This window comes from Dermacentor andersoni, chromosome 1, assembly GCF_023375885.2.
Source record: "Dermacentor andersoni chromosome 1, qqDerAnde1_hic_scaffold, whole genome shotgun sequence".
Classification (NCBI taxonomy): Eukaryota; Metazoa; Arthropoda; class Arachnida; order Ixodida; family Ixodidae; genus Dermacentor; species Dermacentor andersoni.
In genome coordinates this window covers 125,019,015-125,045,106 of record NC_092814.1, presented here as the reverse complement: position 1 = coordinate 125,045,106, position 26,092 = coordinate 125,019,015, and the positions used below count along the sequence as shown (strand labels likewise).

The 26,092-nt window shown below is 44.2% G+C and overlaps 1 protein-coding gene across 3 annotated transcripts in view; it reads left to right on the top strand.

Moving 5' to 3' along the window:
- LOC126545830 (solute carrier family 66 member 2) overlaps nucleotides 1-22,964 on the top strand; it is a 63,612-nt gene extending 40,648 nt beyond the window's left edge. For all 3 annotated transcript variants that reach the window (XM_072287001.1, XM_072287005.1, XM_072286998.1), the window contains 2 exons: nucleotides 1,673-1,889; nucleotides 18,946-22,964. In XM_072287001.1, coding sequence (XP_072143102.1) covers nucleotides 1,673-1,889; nucleotides 18,946-19,144 — 416 coding nt within the window. In that variant the 3' untranslated portion in view covers nucleotides 19,145-22,964. The remainder of the gene's footprint in view (nucleotides 1-1,672; nucleotides 1,890-18,945) is intronic.
- Nucleotides 22,965-26,092: the final 3,128 nt, after the last annotated feature.

The window sequence follows — 26,092 nt, the reverse complement described above, 5'->3', positions numbered from 1 at the left end:
TCATCGCCGCGTGCCATATGCTGTATGTGCGAGTGAAAGCCGGTGAACACAGCTCAATCTCGCATGTGCGAGTGAGTAAGGCGGGCCGGAAGGGTGCCCTCGGAAGGGGGGAGGGGCATTCCTCTTTGGCGGCTGCTGCTTATGGCGTGGCCGTGCGGGCGTCGTATCATGAAAGCGATTTGTGACGTGGCCAAAGTGCATGCCTGTGCGGGCCTCAACTTCAAAGCAATCTGTGGTGTTTGCAGAGTGTGCATAGTGCTGGTAGCTTCATATGCGCTGTGCTTTTGACGTTTCATTCGTGTTGAAATGAGAGACGCACGAAGGTCAAGTTGATCGCTGCTGCTGCCACGATTCCTCACTCCATCATTTTGACAGCAAGTTACCACGCTCATCGAGCGAGATGTGTTCATGTTTAGCTGTGCACGCATGACACCATGCTTGTTAATTTAGTTAAAACATGTTGTCAGGCTAGTTGGTTTAAATCCATGATAGAATGTGTAAGCACAACTGAACGAGGGTTTAAAAGAAACACACAAAGACGGCACTGTCTCTGTGTGTCTGTTTCTTTCTACATTCTCGTTCAGTTGCGCTTGCACAATCTGTTATTGTTAATGTAGTTAGTAAGCGAAGGTTTACAAGTTTATACGGCCAATAAAACTACTGTCCTTTTCTCGTATAGCTATGTACTAATTTGCTATCGCAGTCGGTGCTTCGCCTTTTGGGCGAAACTGTGACTTTTATTTCTTTGCTCGACGTTTATTCCGCCAGTTTCGCTCCTCTCTAGAAGGTGCAGAAGGCACCACCAGTGGCCAGCCTGCCTGAAAGGGGGCATGAAATAGTGCATCAGGTATTATGTTATACAGTCTGAACGTCGTATTCACCAATAGCTGCCTGTGCCATCTTGGATTAACCATCACTCTTTATTGTGATAACTGTGGCGTGTTAGAACCTGTGGTACACATCTCGTTGGCATGTCCAGCTTACTGAGGTAGAGGATTTGTTTCAGTATAATGGGCTCTGCTTATCATGAGCCAACATCGTAGGTCCTATGCTTTCTCCTTCAAAGCAACGTCAAGCTTTAAATTTCTTTTCCTTATTCCTTTAAGATATTTTAATTGATAAGCTCTATATTATATACATCAGGACTATCACCTCTTCCTCACCTTTACAGTGTGGTCTATTGTTAAAGGGAACACTCCAGTGTGCAGCTCTCACTTTGCTTGTGCTCTAGACGCAAGTGCCATCTGAAGCAGTGCTGATGCATTGCATTGATGTGTGCAGAAAGCTACCAGTGCTTTCAACCATAAGTTATTTGCTGTAAAGCTGGGTAATTGAAGACTTGCCAGAGGAAAAATTTGCATGTACTCCACATTCATGTGTTCCCTTTAACAGTGGACTGCACTGCACATACCATAATCAGTTATTTTCTTGCATTTTAACAATTTCTTTCCACCCTCCTCCTTCTCTGGCTTTCCTGTCGCCAATTCCTTTCTCCATGCAGAGTAGCATGTAGGTGGCTACTTACACGCCTGCAGAATTCTCTGCGTTTTGCTAAAGAGTGTTCTCTCTCTCTCTCTTTGTGCTGTATACTTGAGGGGTTACAAACATTGTTTTGTAAGCCTGCAGTTGTATTGTGTAAAGCGAATTAAATTGTCTATCTCTTGATTTGCAGAGTCTCCCTGGCGGCACTTTTGGGCCTGGACAGACTTCCTGAGCTATGTGGAATTCATGGCCAGTTTTGCACTCTGCTCAGGAGCCCTCTTGTACCTGCTGCTTGATGTAGAGCTCGTGGTAGAGGCTGTAGGCTTTGCAGCTTTGCTCACTGAAGCTCTGCTTGGGTTGCCTCAGTTCTGGCGTAATTTGCGTAACCAGTCTACTCATGGCATGAGGTAAGGGTAACTCTTGATTACTGTGATCATGCCTTTAGCAAGCCTGTGATACAGGACACATTGGCTCGAACATTGTTCGGCTGAATGGATGCAGTTACCTTAGTCTTCTAGCACATGAAACCTATCATGTAGGATGGGGCACAATGAGGAAAACATTGAAGCCAAATTACAGTGCATGTAATCAAAGCCAGGGCAGTGTAAACATCATCAAGAGCTCATCATTTTAAAGGAATCCTGAACCACTTCTATAGAAGTCGACAAATGCATATGACGTTAAAATACACGATTTCCTAAATACTTAGCAGCGAAAAGCACTTCATTGTGTTCAGCAGAAGTGGAGTTATTGTCAATCAAAGATTGCCTTTGATCCATTTCGCAGTGCTCCCAATCCTTCTTCAATGCCTTGCACTGCGAAAGCTACGGTGCAGCGGGGTAGTGCCCGTAATGCTCCTCCTACTAAATGTCACTGTGGCCCGCAGTTCAAATTTTGATGCCTATGACGCGCCAAACTCAGAGGCTATCCCTCGGCTTATAGTTTTCATTGTGTCTCATTCATCCCTTTGCTGTGTTCCAGTGTACTAGATAGCTACGTGCGGCCATTGTTGCACTGAGTGACATGAGTAGTGCATTTAATTTCGTGTGTATCTCTGCAGCGATCACGGAATTCGTCAGGGTCGAATAAACTTCATCTTCATGTTCACTAGTACGAATACGTTGGCATTGTGCACATTGGCTAAGCGATCGATGTTGCACTTCAGGCTCAAGTTGAAAGGATTCCTAACATAACAAGCTTTGACCATGATGGTGACGCACCTCGAGGGTGTGCAACTCGGAAAGCAGATGACCTGTTCATCATAAGTTGTCACTCAGACCTTGAGTCACATCACCCACAGATACCAATTGGAGCATGCAGTTATCTTCAGTGAGCCGCAGAGAGCTCAGCGAGTGGGCTCGTCGGGGTACCTCGCGTTGGCTACGGTATCTACTCTACGCTGTAGATGTGACATGCAACTGTAGTGACCAACAATGTGTATGACAGGGCTGGAGTGTGTGCTCGTGCTGTTGCGCTCCAGTCTGGCCATGCTACATGTTGTGGATTGGCTTCGTCCTGCACCAGCTTGACCAACAAATAGCAGCCACATCCAGATTTCACATTTTGCACAATAGCTCAATACGAGGTGAAGTCTGTCAAGGTGTCTAGCCAGGAGCAGCCAGGAGTGAGCATGCAGTAGCAAGCATACATGTGGTCTGACCTTAAAGGGGCCCTGAACCACCCCTTAGGCTTGGTGAAATAACATAGTCTGTGGGTAGCATACACTGCTGTGAACATCTCAGCCAAGTTTTGCTGTTGTACGCGGTGTATGGAACTCGCAAGCGGATTGCAAAGTCACCTTCTCTCAAATGCTCTCTTTTCAACAGAAGGCCCTGTCTTTACTCTCTTCTGGATGCTTTATTTCATCATCAGACACTTTATTTTGTCATTCCCTTAGACTGTTGCTATTGGCTGATCGCTGACATCAAGCTGCGGTTGGCCACATGGCGTAGATACTGTGGCCGCTGCGAGATGCTGCCACGAGTCCACTGGCTAAGCACTCTGCAGCTCGCTGAGCACAACTGCATTTGGCTTATATTTAGTGTGTTGTAGGCACCAAAGATGGAAGTTGTGGTGTCTTCAGAATGTAATTTGAATTGTGCGCCATGGTGACATTTAGAAGGCGGAGCGTTGTGGACACACCTTACTGCGCCGTAGCCTTCGCAGTGCAAGGCATTGAAGAAGGAACAGGAGCACAAGAGAGGCTGTGTTTGATTGCCAATGACTCCGCTTCTGCTGAACACATTGAAGTACTTTGTGTGGCAACGTATTTCTGAAATAGCCTATTTTCATTTCAAATGCCTTTCTCCACTTCGATAAAAAGTGGTTCAGGGCCTGTTTAAGCTTCACGCAGTTCGAGGCTACTTGAGTATTCCAAACTAGTTGAAATTAGCAAAACCCAATGGCTAAGGTAGTGGTAAGCACTGTGGCCAAAATTTCATTCCTATGGTGGGCAGGTGCGGCTGAGCATTAACAGCTGATAGTTGGCTTTTAACACCGACTATCAGCTGTTATTGGACTATTGCCGAAGTCGGCGATAGACCAATGGTTGTACTTCCAGTAGTACATAATGCTTATCGAAATTTTGAACACTGATTGTCACTTATTTCAGCCTCTTTCTTGTACTGTGTCAATAAGTATGGTACTCAGTAACAGTAGGAAGAAGCGCACTGATCTCAACACCCTTCTTGATTGATGTTAGCTATTGGCCAATATCAGCTGCATATGAGAATGTGCTATATATGATGAAATACAGCAGCCCCGAAAAGAGTGTGGAGAAAATTTCTGTTGAAATGAGTGCGTTCGAGAAAATGGTAACTTCACACTCCGCTTGGGAGCTCCATGTTCCAGGCGCAACTGCAAAATTTAGCTGAGATGTTCACAGCAGCGTATGCTATATATAGACTGGGTTTTTTCACCAAGCCCAAGAGGTGGTCCAGGGCCCCTTTAATATATGTGTCTGGCATATGCAAAGGTTGCACTAAAAGATAGAAACCACCCAGCCACATTACTTTGCAAAATTGTGGCGTAAAAAATGTGTGGTGTTCAGTAAATGTTAGAGAAAACTTGCAAATGAAAAATTATTTTTATAGTTACAGGTTTTATTAGACAAAAGTTCTTTAACTGAAGGTCTGACTGCATTAAATCGAGTGAGCAGTGTGCTGTATGTGCACGAATTCACTTTTTTTTTTTCCATAATGAATGCATGTTGGAATTTATTCAGTGACACTAAGAACGTTACACTTAACTTCTTTAGACATATATATACAAAAGGTCAGTCTTAATCAAGATTTAACCTTACACAGTGGCTCATTGCCAATGAAATTTTGCTACTGAGTGTGAGCCTTGACCACAGCAGCTGTATTCTGGTGTATGTGCATGTTAACTTACTCCAAGGGGTTAAAGTTAATCCATAGCCCTCCATTACAGTACCTTTCATAGTTCACAGTGTAGGTTTGCGACAACATGGTGAAACAATTGTTGTATCACAATCGCAACCCTAAACTGTACTGAACATGTGGACATTATCAGTAACATTCCTTCCACTCTTGAAAATAATGCCTACGTAATTTACGCAAAACACAGTGCCAGTCTCAAAGCATCAGCTTGCTTGTCAGCTTGGGCATCAGAGCAGCCTAGGTATTGAGGAAAGCTTGCTTGAAAAACTTCACTTTATTTTTATTCATTGGGAAAATCTACATACAGAAAATTATCTGGCATGTCTGCTTTGGAGCAAATTAGGGCTCTGCACAGAAAAACTGGGAGAAAGAAGTGGAGATGTATTTATTTATTTATTGCGATACTTTTATTTGCGATAGTTTTCTTGAGTGCGCTCACCTACGCAGTTCGATTACGCTGTGGATGTAAATACTAGTGTAAGAGCAGGAACATTTGACACTTGCAAAATATTCTTGTTTCCGCATTTTTAAAGCTTTGAACTATGTGTATAACAATGCATCAAATTTTTAAATATAGTAAGCTTATTTCCTTTTTTTATTGTTGTTATTCATTAGTAAACAGTACATATATACCAACAAAAGTATTTTTTTCTCACTTTAAGGTCACCCTAGAAAAATTATGGTAAATTTTTTTCGAAATAGGTCCCTCAGAAGAATTGGAATCTGCAATAAAAAAAATCGACCCTGGGCAGTCGCATATGGCGAAAAAAAATCGACCCTGAAAGGGCTAAATTTATTGTCTGGTGGTGGTTTCTGCACTGCTGTGATTCATTATCAGCGTTGCATGTGAATTGCTTGAAACAAAAAAACATACTCGAACTTTTTACATCCATATTTATTTTCTGCCACTCAGCTTTTGGAGGGAAGCATTGGCATTGACATTGCAGTTTCTTTATTTTAGCTGAAAAAAATACTTGCATATTTGTTACAAGTTACATTTATGAACTTATATCTACAAAGATTCCACAGGGTGTCTACCAACTGGGAAAACTGGGAATTCTCAAGGAATTTGTTCTTCCATCAGGGAAAATTAGCTGTAATTTTATTGAAAGTGAACGAAAGTCGCGGTAATGCTGTCTCAGGTAACAAAGAGGAATCATAACGAATCGTCTTTGACTCCGTGTCGTCGGCTGGAGGAGTTGCCAGTGTCAACGACAGACTTTCTGGGTGCCCGATAATTCGGACAGCTTCGCGGCACCACCACGTACCCCATCGGGTCAGTGTATAAGAAAGTCTGAAATAACGGATGCAAGAACCCTTCGCCGACGGATTTTCCTTACTTTTTGCCGTGACCGCAGGTCCGAAACGGCATTAATCAAAGCCACCACCGCTTGATTACCTCGCTGCCTCGAACCGGCGCTCTTGCACGCAAATCCGCTGGTAAAGTGTCTAGAATAGGAAAGAGTGTGTGTACCGCGCCGCTGGCTCTGAAGCCTTTCCGCGATGCATCGGAAAGAGAGGTCCAAGTGACGCTGGTGACCGCTTACACGTCCACGCACTGCGATGTCGTCTGCTCGCCACGCAGTAAATAGACCGAGTTTGCCGACCTGCCTTTGAATTCTGGTGCTTGCTTTCTGCGCCAACTTTGTGTGGTGCCGATGTGCATGAAGACTTTTGTAAAGCGGTGTTTTTTTTTTTGCAATTTTTGCAATTTTGGTTTTGTTTGCAATTCCTGAGAGAACCGCGGAGTAAAAACCGAAGCTGCTCTCATATTTCTTCATAAACTTATAAACTTCCCGAGACAAGTGCAGCTGGGAAGTGTGAGAATTTTTTCCCTGCGTATATGTTCATACAGCCTTGGGCTCTTAATACGCATAATGACTCATTCAAGAAACCACTCAGAGCTGTAGCGCATGCCTTTTGGTGATTTACGGCTTGCAGCTTCAAAACATTGAAGGATGGCAGCTTTCTGTTTCAGAGGAAGGTTATCGATCTTTCTCAAAAGTGCCGCTTTCTCAATCTTCTCATTTTCCTCTTTCATTTGCGAAATTACCTCATCTAACGTTTTCACTTTTGCCTTCAAGCACCACACTGCTTGAGTTTTCACTTTGACCTTTCTAGAAACAGTTGTTTCTGACTTAGTTTTTTTTCTCAAGCATCTTTGATTGATCAGGATCCTCCGGAGATATTTGCAGGCTACACACCGCTCAAGTGAGGTTCCTGTGCACTTCTTGTTGTAAAGGCTCCCATTCCACACTGTCAAGTTTAGAGCTGGAACATGCGAATGGGAACTCTTCAAGAAATCCTGCCCCTGAGCATACATGCATACTATCAACGGCCTGGAGAATCGAAGGTGGGTTGCCAGGCTCGTCTATGACAAGTTTCACTCCGCGCACAAACACATCATGTGTCACCGTGTCGTCTGTTACAGTAAACAACACAAGCTTCTCAGCGCGCAGGACACTCATGTCAGGTCCGGCTATGCACACACTGTACGCGATCTTCAATGGCACACCACTGAACACGTGCTTTCCCCAGCTGTCTGATGGAAGAGCAGTGTCCTTGCGATTGAACAGAAGTCGAGGCTCAGGAGTAGCTGTAGCAGGTTCATCCGACTCCTTACCTGGCAGCGGCTGCAGCACCTTGCTCATCCGTTGTCACTTTTCTTGAATAGGTGGGCACTGCCTCTCCTTAGGATTTATGTTCCTGTGAACGGGTTTTGACAGGTAAGAAGGCACATTCGGAAAAATAGTCGGAACAGTGCCAGGCAGAAGGACTGGCCTCGTTCTCTCAAGGCGCAAAGTTTTGCCGTCAATGGAATGCTCGAAGTGATAAGACATGAACTGCTAGTCAAAGTGCAGCTTGCAGACAGCTGCATTGCGCTCAAGAGGCCTGTCTGCTTTTGGAATATTGCGCTGCCATTGTTGAAATACGTCCTCTTCTTTCGGCACACCAAACAACGACAACTTCTCCTTGCATGATTTGTACCTGCTTTTGCAGCCGGGTACAAAACAATGACTTTGTCGTCGGCTCATCGTATATCTTCAAGGCAGCATTTGCACTAAAAACGCATAAAGCCCGCACCACACATGCAGTCGATGATACAAGCATGCTTTTCATGCAGCGACCTGACGTGGATGGATGGATGTTATGAGCGTCCCCTTTGGAACGGGGCGGTGGGTTGTGCCCCCAAGCTCTTGCTATTATACTGACTAATGTCCTACTTAGGTTAAAAAAGAAAAAAAAAAAAAAAACACCCTATGAACTTCCACAACCAAGTTTTCTGATCGCCTATTATGAACTTTGCTTTTGTAGGTCTCCGTTTTTTGTCGTTTCCCTACTTTTCTTCTACCACTCTTCCAATCGCCTCTTACTAATCTCTATTGCGGACATGTTTACTTTTCCACTGCTCTCGCTGAACCCAAGGGTTTCAAGGAGGCCAGTGGTGCCGAAATCGACCGCTGGGCAGACGTCTTCACATTCTAATAAAACATGCTTCATTGTTTCCCTAACTTTACCACAGCAAGCACATGCTTCTTCATCCTTCTTATATCTTGCTTTATAGGTGCGTGTTCTAAGGCATCCTGATCTCACTTCGAAAAGTAATGAGCTTCCCTTTGAGTTATCATAAATTGTTTCTTTCCCGATTTCGTTTTTTCCTCTTAAGTAGTTACTCATGGCAGGTTTCTTTTCCATTGCCGTTATCCATGAGATTATTTCAGCCTCTCTGACTTTCCGCTTTACATTCCTTGTTGCTGTGTTGCCCACCCTACAGGCCGCATACTTCTTGGTAAGCTTCCTGGTTCTTTTCCTCCACTGTGAATAAGTGTTTTTCCTGTACAGATACCTCAATGCTCCCAGCCCATTTACTTTCTTCCATATTCCTCAGTTGTTCTTCATAATCAATTTTACTGCGAGCTTCCCTCACTTAAATATTAGTCCAGCCCATATCACCCTGCACAGCTTCATTTGTAGTCTTCTCGTGAGCGCCCAATATGAGGCGTCCCACTGACCTTTGGTTCCCATCGAGTCCTGCTTGTACCCCTGATTTAAAGCGAACAACCACATTTCCAAAAGTCCTGGAACCATTACACCTTTCCACATACCTCGGAGCACCTCGTACCTATTGTATCCCCATAGCGCTCTCTACTTGATTATGGCTGCATTTCTCTTCCCCTTCACTGTTATTGTTTTTTCCTGTGTTTCGATATATCTATTGCCTTCGTTTATCCATATACCAAAGTATCTATATTTTCTTACCCGAGGTATTTCCTGGCCCTGTATTGCCACTGTCCACTGTTTTCATTGAATACCATAACGCCTGATTTTCTAACACTAAATTCCAAACCTAAATTGTTGCCTTCCTGTCCACAGATGTTAGCCAGACGTTGCAAATCGCGTTGCAAATTGCTATGACATTTAAGCAGGCGAGCACGCCACCTAGCGGAAGCATCGCCAAGCGGCTTCAGCGATTCCCATACGCGCCGCTTGGGGGTAATCACACTTAAAGTATTCTAGTCACTGTACCGCTGGCAACCGTAGTCGCTAGGCCTAGCTGCTTCGACGTTCGCTATTAAGCTTCTCGCCGTTCGGTACCGTGTTTTTCATTGCAACAATTCGCCACTGTCAGCAATGGCACCGACAGCGCCTTTGTCGACCTCGCGATTGGCTTCGAAGCTCGGAAAACACCGCGTGTTGCATAATGCCGGTTCCCGAAAGTCAGCTTCGCCTCAATACAGCATTGTTACGCTGTGAAGCATTCGCGAACGTATTTGCGGTGAAGCATGATAAGCGTGGGAAGGGACAATTGTAGCAGGATACAGTGTGTATTCCCTAATTAGACACGCGTGCACCCGACATCTCCTGTCACAGTACGAGCGCCGATATGCCTAATAAGTGTACTGGCAGGTCCTCCAAGTTTTAATGCGATAGCGTGAAGGAGCTCGTGTCGCAGAAAAGCTGGTGTCGTCGGCGGCATTGGCCATGAGCGAAAAATGGCGGAAGGCAATTCATAAATAAAAAGAACTTGCAAGATGGGCTGGGTGGGAATCAAACCAGGGTCTCTAGAGTGTGAGACGGAGATGCTGCCACGCAGCCTTGAGTTCGATGGTTCAAAGTGAGACAAAAGCGCCTCTAGTGAACGCGGTGTTGCCTTAAAAACGTGACATAGAAAGTTATACTGCTGTGTATATCGGTAATTAGGAGCATGTAAATTACAGAAGTCACAGTTAAATGCGTTTGAGAATGTTTGACACAATTTGCAATGGGTTTTAGATTTTTTTTGCAGATATTTTATTCGCTGTGCATTTACTAACCCCTCCCTTTGGTTTCCTTTGGAATAAAATAAAAACTACTCTTTACTATTCAAACTGGATTAAGTCATGTTGTTTTAAAATTTTTAACATGCTTAATAGAGAGTGACTGCATTGGGCGACATAGTGTCAGCTCGTCTTGAGATGAAACAGAGTTCTCTGTCACTCAGGGAATTTTACAAAGGAACTCCGGGAAAACCTGGAAAACTCAGGAAATTTGGAAATGTCAACTTGATAGACACCCTGTTCCACAGCTACCCTAATTCTCCACAAGAAATGTAGGAAGATACCTTCAAAGAAAGGGGTCAGACAAGGAGATGCAATCTCTTCAATGTTAATCACTGCGTGCTTGGAAGAAGTGTTCAAGCTATTAAATTGGAACGGCTTAGGGGTAGGGATGAACGGCGAATATCTCAGCAACCTTCGGTTTGGAGATGACATTGTCTTGCTCAGCAACGCTGGAGACGAGTTACAACAAATGATTGAGGACCTTAACAGGGAGAGTGTAAGAATGGGGTTGAAGATTAATATTGTTGCGGTACAACGCGGACAGAACACAGGGAGACATTCTTCAAGAACAACAGGACAGTCTGTTCAAAAACCAACAGAGCAGAGACATGATACAGACTCCCATCGTTGTCGTCGTCTGCATAGAATACACACGTCATTTGTCCCTCCCTACGAGAGCATCGCCCTGATGCTAGACAAGAAATCTCGCTTGCGAAAGTAAGGGCCACTGGCATAATTATTCGCTCACATACGGCTTCATGCGGAAACGTGCACCAGTTCAGGACTATGTGTGCGGTGCCGCGTACAGTTGGGATTATCAGGAACAACCTCGTAGGTGACATCACCGAGTCACCGCAATACTCGATACGGTCCGAAGTAACGCCTTAACAGTTTTTTGGAGAGGCCTCGTTTCCGTATGGGTGTCCAAACCCACACTCTGTAGCAGACTTCATAGGTAACTATTCTATGGGAAGATTGTAACGGCCTGCTTTGTAGTCTTGCTGCTGGCAGATCCGCAAGCGCGCGAGGTGCCAAGCTTTTTCTGTGCGTTGCGTAAACACATCGGCGTCTGTATCAGTGTCGTCAAAGTCGTGTGCAAGCATCGCATCCAGCATCGTCCGTACATCCCGTCCGTGAACAAGGGTGAATGGAGTCATGCGTGTCGTCTCTTGTTTCGCTGTGTTATAGGCAAAGGTGATATAAGATAGGATGCCATCCCAATTTTTATGTTCAACATCCACATACATTGATAGCATGTCTCCAATGGTTTTGTTTAGGCGCTCTGTTAATCCATTGGTTTGTGGATGGTAGGCGGTTGACTTCCGATGGGCCGTTCCATTTAGTAGCACGACGTGATCTAAAAGTGCAGCCGTAAATGTGGTTCCTCGGTCTGTTATTACAACGGTCGGTGCGCCGTGTCGCAAGACCACATGCTCAATGAAAAAGCGCGCTACCTCGGCTGCTGTGCTGCTCTGGATTGCCTTTGTTTCAGCGTAACGTGTGAGATAGCCGGTTGCGATGATAACAAAGCGATTCCCGGCAGTAGAAGTAGGAAGTGGGCCCAAAATATTCATTCCGATTTGATCAAATGGTCTATGAGGAACCTGGACGGGTTGTAGGAGGTCGGCTGGTTTCGTTGGAGGAGACTTGCGCCTCTGGCAGTCGAGACAAGTGCAAACGTGATGTTTCACGGCGGCAGTAAGTCTCGGCCAGTAGTATCTTTGCTGCACTCTGGCTAATGTTCGCGTGTAGCCTAAGTGACCAGAAGTCACCTCGTTGTGGCAGGCTTGAAGTACTTCCGTACGAAGAGCTGCAGGAATGACGAGCAGATAGGGGGACCCGGTCGAAGAAAAGTTTTTTTTGTAAAGGACCTTGGCCCGTAAACAAAACGGCAACAGTCCTCTTGCGAAAACTCTAGGTGGTTTCGCAGATCTTCCCTCCAAGTAATTGATTAGTTCAAGCAACTCGGGGTCGTCCCGTTGTTGTTGCGTGATGGCGGATGAGTCCATAACACAAAGAAATGCCGAGTCTTCTTCTTCGGGCGGAGCAGGCGACTCTATCAGCGATCGAGACAGGCAGCCAGCATCCGTATGTCGTTTCCCCGACTTGTACGTGACAGTCATGTAAAACTCTTGCAGCCTTAGGCTCCAATGCGCCAGTCGTCCAGAAGGATCTTTAAGGTTTGTCAACCAACATAGTGAATGGTGGTCGCTGATAACTGTGAAGTGGCGGCCATACAAATATGGACGAAATTTCATAACTGCCCATACCACAGCGAGGCATTCTTTCTCAGTCGTGGAGTAATTAGCCTCTGTATGTGAGAGTGTTCTACTTGCATAGGCAAGCACTCTTTCTGTGTCCTCTTGCCACTGCACAAGAACAGCTCCCAAGCCAACATTGCTGGCATCAGTGTGGAGCAATGTAAGAGTGGTCTCATCAAAGTGAGCAAGCACTGCAGGTGTCTGAAGATGTTACCGCAAGTCGTTGAATGCACTTTGCTCTTCGTCGCCCCATACAAAAGCAACGTCATCTCTCGTCAGGCTAGTTAATGGTGACGTAATGCGAGCAAAGTCTGCAATAAACCGCCGGTAATAGGCACAGAGGCCGAGGAAGTGCCTGACAGACTTTTTATCGAATGGTACGGGAAACTGTGCGACGGCGGCAATTTTTTCAGGATCTGGGCGGACACCTGCGTGGCTGACGACGTGACCAAGAAACTGCAGTTCCGCGAAGCCAGAGTGGCACTTCTCCGGCTTCAGGGTGAGGCCGGCGGACCGTATGGACTGTAGAACCGCTTCAAGCCGTTCAAGGTGTTCTTCAAATGTTGCAGAGAACACGATGACGTCGTCGAGATACACTAAGCAGGTTTTCCACTTCAGACCTGAAAGCACAGTATCCATGAGGCATTGAAACGTAGCAGGGGCAGAACACAAGCCGAAAGGCAAGACTTCAAATTCGTATAGGCCATCTGGCGTCACGAAAGCAGTTTTTTCACGGTCTCTTGGGTCTACTTCGACTTGCAAATATCCGCTTTTTAAGTCCATTGAAGAAAAGTAACGTGCCTGTCGAAGCCTGTCGAGTGAATCATCTATACGGGCAAATGGGTACACATCTTTCTTGGTCACCTAATTTAGCTTTCGGTAGTCCACACAGAAACGCAAGCTGCTGTCTTTTTCTTGACCAGAACTACAGGAGATGCCCAGGGACTCGTTGATGGTTGGATCATGTCGTCTTCAAGCATTTTTGTCACTTGTTGTTGTATGGCTTCACGTTCTCTGGGAGCCACACAATATGGATTTTGGTGAATTGCTCTTGCCGTATCCTCTGTAATTATTCGGTGCTTTGTTAGAGGCATCCAACCGACGCTGGACGTCGACGCAAAGCAGTCGTTGAACTTGGCCAATAGCGTAAGAAGCCGCTCTCGTTCGTACTGCGACAAAGCAGTGCTAACGTCAAGTACAGGAGCTGGGTCTAGCGTAGGCGCTTCTTCGAGTAGTGAACAGCAGCGACGAATATCTGCAACGCAGTCAAAATAAGCCACAGCCGTGCCCTTGGGAAGGTGCCGTCGCTCTGTGCTAAAATTTGTTAGCAACAGGTTCGTGCACCCGTCGGTGACATTCACGATTCCTCGTGCGACCGAGATACCGTGAGCAAACAACAACATGGTCATTTGGTCGGCAACTCCTTCGCAACGAAACGGTATGTCACATGCTACTGAAACAAGAGCACATGATCGAGTGGGGATGACGATGTCGTCTTCTGTTAGACGAAAGGAGTTGTGTTGTGGCGGTAGACAATGGACAAAACGGGAGCTCTCATAAAATGTCACCATGCGGTCCGGGATGTTAATTACGGCGACATATTCTTTTAGGAAGTCCATTCCAATAACAAAATCTTTGCAGCATACAGAAAGGACGATGAAAGCGGCCACGAAAGAAGAATCCCCGATGTTAACTCTAGCGGTACATCTTCCAGTAGGCATCAGTAATTGGTCACCTGCCGTCCTTATGTGAGGTCCTATCTATGGCGTCTTTACTTTCTCCAGGCGGAGGACAAGTTCCTGACTCATTATAGAGAAGTCGGCACCAGTGTCGACTAACGCTGTCACTGGCTGCCCATCCACGAAAACATCAATGTCGGCGCTCACAATTCAGTGTTTGTCTGCTTCACGTCGTTCTGCAGTGAGAATGTTGGGGGCTTTTTAGTGTCTTATGGTGGGCCTGCAACCTTGCCCCTAGAGGTAGCCGCCTTCAGTTTCGCCGACAGGAGATGGGCGACCTTCGTCCTTGGAGGTCCGCAAAAGTATGTCCAGTAGATGAAGCCATCTGACGTAGAGGGGTTGGAGAGCGCGACCGACGGCCGAAATCGGACCGATAATTCGGCACGGATTCATCACTCGGGTGTGCTATCGGAGGTCCCAAAAAGCAGTGTCGTCGCGGCGTAGCATGGTGTCGTCATTTGCACGTTGACCATAGGACCACGGACGAAGAGGTTGAAATGATGTGTCACGATGCCAGCAATGACGCGAAATATGGCCGGCGCCTCCGCAGTGAAAACAAAGTGGGCGCCTATCGACAGTGCGCCATACGTCGGTTTTCCGAAATTGCGGCCGTCCTGTAGTGTCGTTTTGCAGTAGTGACCAAGACACGGCAAACAACGACTGGCGGTATGTCTGAAACGGCATAACGGCTGCGTGCTTTGAAGCCTCCTCTGGCGGTGGTGACCAAGGAGCGGATGTCGGAGGCTGGTGATACGGCGATGTGGTTGCAACTGGTTGTGGACATCGGACAGCAGCGGCGTAACTCAGGGTTCGCTGGTGGTCTTGAAGATCGGTTACCGGGAATGCCTGCTGGATTTCGTCACGCGCCACTTCGGTGATTGAGGCTACGGGTCTATCTAGTGTCGGTGTCAGAATCTTTTGATATTCCTCTCTGATGAGCTCTCTGACCAACTCACGCAAGGAGTTCTGATACTCGGTAGTCACTGCGGCGGCATTGATTATAGTGCTGGTGGACAGTCGATCGTATTGCCTGCATCTTTGATGAAGGGCCCGCTCAATAGCCATAGCCTCTTTGATAAAATCAGCGAGAGTGACTGGCGGATTGCGCACAAGCCCCGCGAACAACTGCTTTTACACCTCACATGAGGTAGCGCAACTTCCTATCTTTGGTCATGTTCGGGTTGGCTCTACAAAAGATGCGGGCCATGTCCTCGGCGAACATTGTGACTGACTCATTAGGTTGTTGCACCCATAGCTCCATCATTTGCTAGGCGCGGTCGCGTCGGTCGGCACTCGCAAAAGTATCCGTGATCTTCTGCTGAAAGTCATGCCAGCTCGTGAGGCTACCTTCGCGGTTCTCGAACCAAGTACGACCACTGTTGTCAAGGGCGAAATAGACGTTGGAAAGCTTTTGCTGCTCACTCCACTGATTAATCTGTGCGACGCGTTCACACTTGTCAAGCCAGTCTTCAATGTCTTCAAAGACTGCACCGCGATAGCGATCGGGAACCAGCGGATGCAGAACGGTTACCTGTTGTGGACTGGGAAACCGGCTGCTTTGGGGTGCTTGTGGTGAACTGGTTTCGGCCATTGCGAGATGTGTGCAGCTCCTGGAGAGAGGTGGTTGAAGAGCGGAGAGCTCCGGAGCAAGGCCTAGCAGTCGACGACTAAAGCGGTGCACGGGTGTCGTAACTGGTGATAGTGCGTCCGGGCTAGATGAACGACTCCCAGAAGGACGCATCAGACGCGGTCAGTACCCAGCACCTCCACCAGTGTCGCGGTACAATGCGGACAGAACACAGGGAGATGTTCTTCAAGAACAATAGGACAATCTGTTCAATAACCAACAGAGCAGAGACACGTCTTCTTCGTCATCGCCCAATCTCTCTGACCCACTAGACGGAGTCCGTTAGTGCTCCCATCGTTGTCGTCTGCATAGAATATACGCGTCAGTATGCAAAAAACAAAGATAATGATCAGTAGCTGGGCAAGGGAACAAGAGTTCAGGATCGCCAGTCAGCCTCTAGAGTCTGTGAAGGAGTATGTTTACCCAAGTCAATTACTCACAGGGGATCCTGATCAGGGGAAGGAAATTTACAGAAGAATAAAAACGGATTGGAATGCATATGGCAGACATTGCCAGATTTTGACTGGAAGCTTACCATTGTCATTAAAAAGGAAGGTGTACAATCAGTGCATTCTACCAGTGCTAACATATGGGGTGGAAACTTGGAGACTGACAAAGAAGCTCGAAAACAAGTTAAGGACCGCACGAAGAGCGATGGAATGAAGAATGGTAGGCATAATGTTAAGAGACTGGAAGAGAGCAGAGTGCATCGGAGAGCAAACGGGCATAGCTGATATTCTAATCGACTTTAAGAGAAATAAATGGAGCTGGGCAGGTCGTAATGCGTAGGTTAGATAACCGTTGGACTGTTAGTGTTACAGAATAGGTGTCAAAAGAAGGGAAATGCAGTTGAGGATGGCAAAGGCTAGGTGGGGTGATGAAATTAAGAAAGTCGCAGGCACAAGTTGGAATCGGTTGGCGCAGCACAGGGGTAATTGGAGAGCGGAGGGAGAGGCCTTTGTCCTGCAGCGGACTTAAAATAGGTTGATGATGATGGCATTTATTAAACATATTTTATTAAGGTTCAAAAGAAGGGACACATTCATATTACCTTATTGTGTGTTGAGCTACTTGCTTCAAGCACGTTTATACAGACAAGTTCCCGATGCAGCTGAAATCGACAACTGCAAAGTGCCTGAAGAAGTCACTGTGATCTAAAAACAGCTTGGCACTTGTCAGTCTGTGCTCTTCCAAGTTTGTTGCTGCATGTGCGCTGTGCCTACAGACAAATAATTGTTAATAAAGTGCATGTGTATCCCACAAAAGGCCTGTGCCCTGGGCTAACTTTAAAAAATATGTGTGCTGTTCTTCCCAGTCTTCAGTGTCATGTCTGCAGTATTTCTACGAATTTTAAAGTTGGCAGATATGTTAGTGGTGTGTGTTAGTTTTAGTTTTTATTTATGTAGAACCGAAAACATCATGGTCCAGTGTCATGGCAAAAGCAGAAATGGCATGCAGAGTACAGACTCTTATACATGGCAAAAATAAAAGTACGCATTTTAGTAAGGGGCATATACACAAGGAACAGTAAATTTGATCCATGCTTTATTTATTTGCTTAAGAAAAATTTAATCCAGAATTTATACCACACTTAATTGGTTTTGTGCTTACTTAAGTGAATGCTTTTTGAATGTGGGTTGAAAAGAGCCCATTGTACTTAAGCTCCCAAGTGATGCAGTATAATACAAGCTAATCTTGAATGGTAATATTTATTAGAGTAAGTGATACTGGAACTGCTCAGAGCTGTTGGCTTGGTTCGACTTTATTATGTTGAGTTAGCTAGCTAATGCCATTCAAAATTGATTTGGATGATGAAATGCTTGCACACAAAGCACTTGAATCATGGCTATAAACTCTGCTCTAAGACTAGTTCATTCTAGTGTGTACGAATGCCTGCTTCCATGCATGTCCCACAAGGTCAGAGCTTATCGTGTGCTTTCGAATTCACTTCCTGGCTCTTACTTGGAGTGATGTTTAGGTGTCATCAGGGTAGTTTGTACACCACAGGACACTACTGATAGGAGCTCAGGTTGCTTTTTGCATGAAGCCTTGCATTAGCATGTTATTTTTGACATGTTTTGTGCTGCAACCTTATTCTTTCTTTTTTCCGATTGCATGTGATGGCAAGTAAAACCCTAGAATTCAATTTTATTTGGTGCACATATGGCATCAGTATTAAATAACAGTGTAATAAGACACAATTGTGTTGTGGGGCAACAAAACTATGATGGTGTTAGTGGAACCATGTGTGTTATTGACACGTGGCTCACAGCTGTTCATGCCAGTGCCGATGTCACCAGCCATTTACTCCCTTTCTGCATTTTATAAACAAATTAGATCTCTAGACCCTGGCAGAGGTGTGCATTAGAGACCCATACAGCATGGTCTGCAACATGTGTTCAAATTTGAAGTTTACTTGTGTCTCTTGTCTCTTTAAGCTGAAAAAGGTTTTTAGTTTTATCAGTAAAAATTGTAAAGCAAGCAGTTCCTGTCTAGTATTTTTATGAGAAACAAGCATTTAAGTTATTATTTGAGCATGCAAGCTTGGGAGAGTGCGCTTTGAGTTTGCGTTGAGGAGCTGGTTGGTATAACTTGTATCTGATGTTACGCTGCGATTCAGGTAGAAATTTTGTTCCAGCTTGCCTTCTCGGGAAAGTGAGGATGTTCTCAGTACGTACTGTCGTCGTCAGTACTACTACTATGGAATTCATTTACGACTAAAGTTAAATGTTTGTTTCGAAACCTTTGCATTCTACTCTTGTCACATATTGTAAAGTAGTTCTAGTAATGTGAAATACTCTTAGAAATTTGATTGTAATCCTTTATGGTGACACGAAGTCATGTAACATAAGCCTGCATAACTAGCGGGAATGGTAAAGTAAGAGCATAATTACTACTAAACAGCATCCAACTTTTAAAATGAAGACTAATTGTTGTAGAGGAGAAAGAGTGCTTAAATGATAAATGAACTTTTTCTTCATGAATGAAATAAGGCCCGAACTATGTAGATACAATCCTAATTTTTCAGTTTGCTGAGCACTTATTCTTAAAAGTACCTTGCCTTTTAAACTATGATGCCTGATCTTTGATGCTTCATACCTATTTTGTCCATTTCAGCAACCAGATGGTGCTCATGTGGACAATGGGTGATGTTTTTAAGACAGCTTACTTCATAATGCGGTCAGCACCTTTCCAGTTCTGGGTGTGCGGCACCCTTCAGGTGTCCCTGGATGTTGCCATTCTAATGCAGGTGGGCTGGTATAAATATCGACCAGCATCCTCAAAGATTCCCAAGCACAGCATTCATATCAGCTGACGGTGTCTGATTAGGGACGGTGTGCACGTGTTTGTGACAGTGGCTTTTACTGTGGTGAGCTCTTTGCCACTTAAGTGTGTTTGTCTGCACTTTGCTTGATACAAAGTTGTGACATCAGATATGCAAGTCTCATTTCTCTTAGCATCACTGGTGCCAAAAACTGTGTGATGTGAGCACCAAAATGTTTTTGTTATCTTTTGACAAAGAGCGTACTGTAACTTTTTATGGTGTATTTATTAATTTGTGCCAGATGTTGTCAAATGCAGGCTGCTTGGAAGCAAAAGCTGTGGCAAACTGACTATAACATGTACACGGTTCATGTGGCAGTAAGCTGCAGTCACTTTATTCAAATGATTTATGCAGTAATTTATGGATCTTTTGTGACTTCTATGTTGTCTTTCATAGGCGGTCTTTTATGAAGTACTGTACTTCCATCCCACATTTTTTTTTTTTTAGGTAAGTTTCGAGAGTGGGCAGCTTGATCTCAAAAATTGATGAAATTGCTGTAAGAAAAAAAAAAAATAAAGGGGGGTGGGGTGGCTGAAATAGCTAAATTCTCATTGAGTGCTTCACGCAGAGACCTCACAACAGAGTTTCCATAAGCAAGCTGTATTACCTTATGCTCATCCAGCTCTTTGGCCAAACTGAAATGCCTTTCCTTACTGAAAAGGTGACCTTAAAAGAGTTGATGCCTCCCACTTTCACACTCTTTGTGAGGCTTGACTAAGTTTGTGGGCTGAGGCTAAGTTGTGGGGTTTCACCATTTGCTGGTCAGCTCAAGAATGTACTTGCACTCCAGGCCTGTTCCTACAGGTGACCTTTCAAATGGTAGCTTCATTCTGAAACCATTCACATTTTTATAGACTTGGTTGTTCTCACAAAGCACAGGCAACATTAAGTTTGCTTTACCTCCTAACCATGCTGACCTGTACGACCTGTAGTTTTGGTTTGTTAATACTTGCAAAAATATTTAGTTTGATGCTTTTAATGTCGGTATAGTATATGTGCTACATAGTAGTTCTATTTATATAAGGCGCTATATATATTGGCTTCGATTTCTACTTTATTCCCTTTTTTTTGTACATCATTGCTGATGCTGCCCTACATAAGTATCAATTGACCGGTTCTTAAGCATAAGACTGATGTATAGGGACTGTTAAAATTTAATGGTGATGTCATACTTTATACAAAGCCTTATGTGATGCTGGCATAAGCCCCTTAGCCTAAACCATATTGTGCCTAATGTTGTTTTGCATATCATGCAGCCTAGTTTAAGCCTGTGTCCTGCAAAGTACACTGAATTATCCTTTTAAGAATGAAGTGTTTGATGAATGAACGGTTGCTTGGTGACTCATTGCATATTGAATATGGAATAAAATTTCATGCTGAATATGAATATCCTGGCAGACTTAGCATATCGGATAAGCAGGTATTCTGACAGTTGTGTAGTGGCAGTTTCATGTGTGTCATACCATGTCTTGCACTCCCTTGTCATTAAACTGGTATAGAACATTTTATCATTACGTGTGCAATAGACTGACTTTAATATGAACATGGAGGGAAAGTGGACCATTCGGAGACTTGTTTCCAGAGGATTTTGGAGTATGAAACTAGGCCTTTACCTATGCCACTGCTAAAGAACTGAGGGCCAAATTCATAACACCATTCAGGTTTATTAAGCCACCCTCATCCTGGCTGCCAGTGTGTTGATTGTGCCAGGATAACAGTACTAAGTTCACTGAGCATTCTGTTTTCCATCTGTGTGGTGGTCTAGTTTGTCACCTTCAGGGCAATGCCATAAGAGATGACACTGCTACAGGATATTCCAAATTTACTTTTATTATCAAAATTTCAGCGACACTGAATCTATGGGAACTAAACGAAAGCTCCTAGATGTTCAGCTCATCAGAGAAATCATTTTAACTGAGTTCATCTTAAATAGAGTCTATTGTATTTTCCAGCTACTGGTTGCACGCAGCTTGCAGTTTATATAGAAGTATTTAAGCTTAATAACAGCGCAAAAAAGGACAAGGGCAAAAAGGACGTGACAAGTGCTAACTTCCAACTAAATTTACTTCAGAAAACTTAAACTGAAAGAACGCTTGGACAAGGATAGTACAATTCAATTGATTTATGTCAGGAAACCTGTTTGGAAGGTATTTTCCTTTGGTGTATTTTTCCTGAAATTAATTCAGTTGGAAGTTAGCACCTGTCCTCTCCTTCTCATCCATGTCTCTTTTTGCACTATTCTTAAATCTCAAATCATGAACCAACTAGTCTAGCATCATGTGTACAGAAGTATTTAGAGTTGCTTCTTCTTTATTTTGCTTTCTTTGGAGATTGCAAAAACTGCTGCTGTTCAAACTGGAATGCGTTTATGTTCTGGAGAACTACTAAAGCTGTAAAGCTGTTGTGCCTTGGTGAGAGGAAGTGGTGGCAAAATGAACTTACGAGTACCACAGTAACTCCTAGCATCGCAAGGCTTCTAGCATTGGTTTCTGAGTACGTCTTTGTGCTTCAGTCAGGACAAGAACCATCAAGCTTCTTTCTCGTATGCATTAATATAATGACTAGACTAGTTCTTTCACTTACCATATCTTACTTTAAAAGGGGTGCAGGGTGTTGTGCAGGTAGAAAGCTGGTGCTGATGTTTTATAGCCAAGTTGTGGTTGTAGTTCAAAAAATATTGTATTTATCATAAATGCACTAATGCTATCTTTCTGATTGTCTGTCCTTCTGTAAGTGGCAAAATCGGTGTGTAAACAATGTTAGTTGTTAGCACTGTATAGCTTCTACGAGTGTTTATTTGCTGCAAATTATTGCAATTGGCATGTCCTCTTGTTGAGATATGTGACGTAGTATGAAATATTATTATTTGTTGTATTTTTCTTTCCTTCTTTTTTTTTGACATGTTAGGGGAAGCTAATAAGCTACATGTACCTAGAGATGCCAGCTACCTTTTGAGGACTATATTTGTGTGGCTTTAGCTACATGTGTATTTCACTCAATCATGTGCTTTACTGTGGTGCCTAGGTATTTAATGCTACAGATTTTAAAGTTGTAAATAAGACATGTACAAAATGTCTTTGTGTATTGCTACAGTTGATTAATAACTCAGACCACTGGTTGTGATTTGTAATTTCCTTCCTAACACTCATAAAAGCTTAATGTAAAGTGTAGGAAGTGCATACCAAAGAAGATATATCTGGTGAGGCTACTGTTGATGCAGAAAGGTAAATGTTGTGGTGCCATGCCTGTCAAGGGTGTTGTTCTATTGCTGACTACAGACTGACAGCACTACTGCTTGTCCTGATGTAGTGAATTGATTGTTCTGGTTGGGGCATGTAGCTGTCACACTTGTTATCTTGCTGACTGAATATGGATGAGCGCTATCGACCGGGTGGCCATTTCTCGGAGTTGTTATCTCGCCACTTGCATGCTGCAACTACAATGCAATGTGATATGCAAGAGCACTGCAGCTGAAAACTGTTGTGATCAAACCACTCCACAACGCTGTGCCACAGGCCAGTTTTTCATGGTACTGGCCCACAGGCTGCTTCCTAAGTCACACGCCATCTTTTTGCAATTGCTACCACCAGCTATGGTTGCTACTGTCTGTGATGGTGATGACTGCGGCATTTGGAGGGTCCTTAGTTCCCACGTTACCTTCAAAGAAGGAAAGTTTCTTTCTTTGATTTTTATGGTTTAGCAAATTTTATTGTGCACTGAAATTCTGTTAATGGCTCATTGTAAGTATTAGAAAAGTATATGTTGCACTGAAGACAGGTGTTATGTTAAAATAAAACAAAGCCCAAGATAAGCTTTTGCACGTGTTTGTCTTTACTCGGTTCCAAAGGGACAAATTGAGCCTATGTCTGCGAGTGCTGGGTTTGCTTTATTCTTTGGAACAAAAGAATGGAAATGGCAGTTATTTTCTTTCAAAATTTTCATGCAGTGGCAGTCACTGGCTAATGTCATTCGGTATCGCATTTGTAGCAGTTCTTGCCCATTCGATTCACACTCAAGAAAATTTCAAATTGTTCACTGTGAAAAATGATAGAGCGGCATGAAACGATGGGACGCGATTTTGTTTAATTGGCACATTGTATCTAATGTTCTGGTTCCGGAAAAACGCTGCATGGCATTTCGTTTTTTGTTGTCTGAGTGCTCCAGCATCATCAAGTGAACCTCGCAACATTTCTGTGTGTTTTCACTTTGCTTGCTTAATGCTTAAGCAGGCTGGGCAGATTGTCATCCTTTCTGCAGCAACATAGTTGCCACTGCTGCCTTGCCAAAAGAAACTATTTCCTTGCTGCCAAACTGCAGCAGCTGCACGTGTAGAGCTCATCTTGTAACATTGGTGTGTCTGGGTCTGTGGCAATGTGAAAGTTAATGACCCTGCCAAGTCTGATTCTGGTGAGTATGAGCCCGAGTGAACCCAGCTGCGTTTGCTTTGGTAAATCTGAGTGAGCCCAGATCAGTCTGGTCTTGGTGAATCTAAGTCTGATGTGAGCTCGCTAGACTTGTGCGGATATCAATTTTTTGGTACGAAGCAAAGTCGACGCAAATAGCAATTACCACCGAATAATTTTGAAGGATATAGTTCGAATAGTTGTGGGATTTGCATAAAACCTTCACATGAGAGCCAGCTGTTGGCAAATATAAGAAAAGCTGGTTAAAACTAAGAAAAGGGAAAAGGTTCATCTCTGTTTATTTTCGAAGTGCCGTTATGCAGATGTTGCAAAAATGCAAGTTCAACATTTCTTACAACTACAGCTGCACAGGAAGTTTGTTTACAGGCTCTTGCTCATTGTTGTACTTTAGTCTAAAAATTTTGTGGCAGTTGAGGCCGCGGGAGCATTTCGCGTTTGCCGTCATGATGTTGTGAAGTGCGACCTTGACTATGGGACGTTGACAGCTTATGCTGTTTTGCTATTTTGCTATCCAGGCATTTGCCGGCTATGTCACTTACTGCACAGTCCAGGCGTTTGCCAGACTGTGTAGTAAGCGACATACTGCCAAGCCCGTAGATTGCACTACTAATGTAGTTTATGCCATTCCCACCTCTTGCAGCTGCACTTACAGGGGGAAAACGGGGCGCTGCCTTAACGAACATTTACGTGAGCATGTGCACTGTGTCAAGATTAAGACTGGTAGTAATCTAGCTGTTCATTGTGCAAAGCGTGGCTGCTCACCCCACCTAGAAGACGCACGTGTGCTGAGAAGGTACAGCGATCAGATGGCCAGGGAAATCTTTGAGGCCTTTTCAATTACTAGTGAGTTAGGAGCTACTTGCATAAGCACCCCTTCTATAGCTCCTTGTAATAAGGAACTTAAGTTTCTTAGAAGTTAATCAGTTTCGATTGTGTCCATATTCTGTATTTTACATTTGTAGAGTTTTACGTTTGTGACGCATGCGCAGCAGGAGTTGATTGAGGATCACTCGCCTTCCCTTTCTTCCTTTCTCTCTTGCAGCCCGTTGCAAATAGTATGTGTTTGCGCGGGCTTTAATAAAGATGTTGTTGGCAGTCAGCTCTGGTCCTGTGCTCTTCCTTGTGCATGTGTTTTTTGGCGCTGTTTAAACTGAATGACCCGTACCAACTAGCTCGCACCCAAACCCATGTTAGCCTTTCCCCTTATGCGTCATTTTGAGCAAGGCATAGCACCATGCAGAGTAATATTTTTTTCGACACGTCTATTTCGTAAGCTTAGAACAACTGGAACCATCATCCCTGTCCTGTAGCCGAAATTCTGTCGTGCACTAATTGAATAACAAAATGCTCTTTCCTACTGTACAGTGTGTGTACTAGGACATCTTATTTTATTGGTTTGCCCTGTGTGATGTACATCGTAAGATTATTTTGATCTAAGAGAATAACTGAATTAAATAACAATCTCCTGCATAAAAATTCCAGGAATTGCAGCAAAGTTTGTGCCTAACTTTGGCCCACAGTCTTACGAAAGCCTGTAAAGGGTGTGTCGCCACATGCTATGTCGCAGTGCAGGGAAAAAATGTTGTGTACATAGTCCTTGGCACAATACGCTGCGAAACAGTTGTCACATCAAAAACATTGTGATCAGCCAGTTCCTATTGTTCCCCAAGTTTGAAATTCCTCGTGCCCAATGCTGCCAAATACTAGAAATTTCTAATGCGATTTCTTTTTATTTTTGGTTCTTAAGTCTTGTTTCTGTGTCCACACTTTTCATCAGAAAGCCATCATCACTTTAGAATAAGAAAACAATACCAACTTCATCCGCAACTTTTTATGCCATCAACTCCAGACACTAATTTTGTGCCCTGTACCATTAGGTCGAGAAAATAAACTGAAATCACTCAGACTCGCTCATAAAATCTATTTTTTGCTTAGGGCTCACTGGTACTCATACTCACCAGAATTATACTCAGTCGGGTTCACTCGGACTCACGGGTCAATATGAGTCTGAGTGTGTCGATGTTTTACAATGTTCAACCAGTTGCTCTGCAATACGTGGGAACCATTGGTAACTGCGGCGGCATAATATTCCGAGCATATTTCTATTCATTCTACTCCTGTTGCCAGGACATGGGTAACTTTTGCCAAGCGTTGTTGGCGCTTCATGCCCACTCCTCTGCATCATATAACCATGCCCCACAAACTACGACCAACTACTGGGAAAGAGGCGCCCTCTCAGTGACCTCCAGTTTTCGCATCACTGGGCTGGCATTGAAAAAAATTCCAGTAGAACCCATCTTACGATGAATGTCGATGCTGATGCGATTGGCATTGAAGCCGTGTAGCGAAAACCGTATTGGCAAATTCTTCACTCCTGTGTAGCCGACTTTTTCAATTTTCTGTTACCGACATCTTCACTTCTCTGTAGCTCAACGCCGCTCGCTCAATGCACGCTCGGGTCCCATTCTGTTCAGTTCTTTCTCCATAGTCGGCTGCTTTTGATTTCAACTTCTTC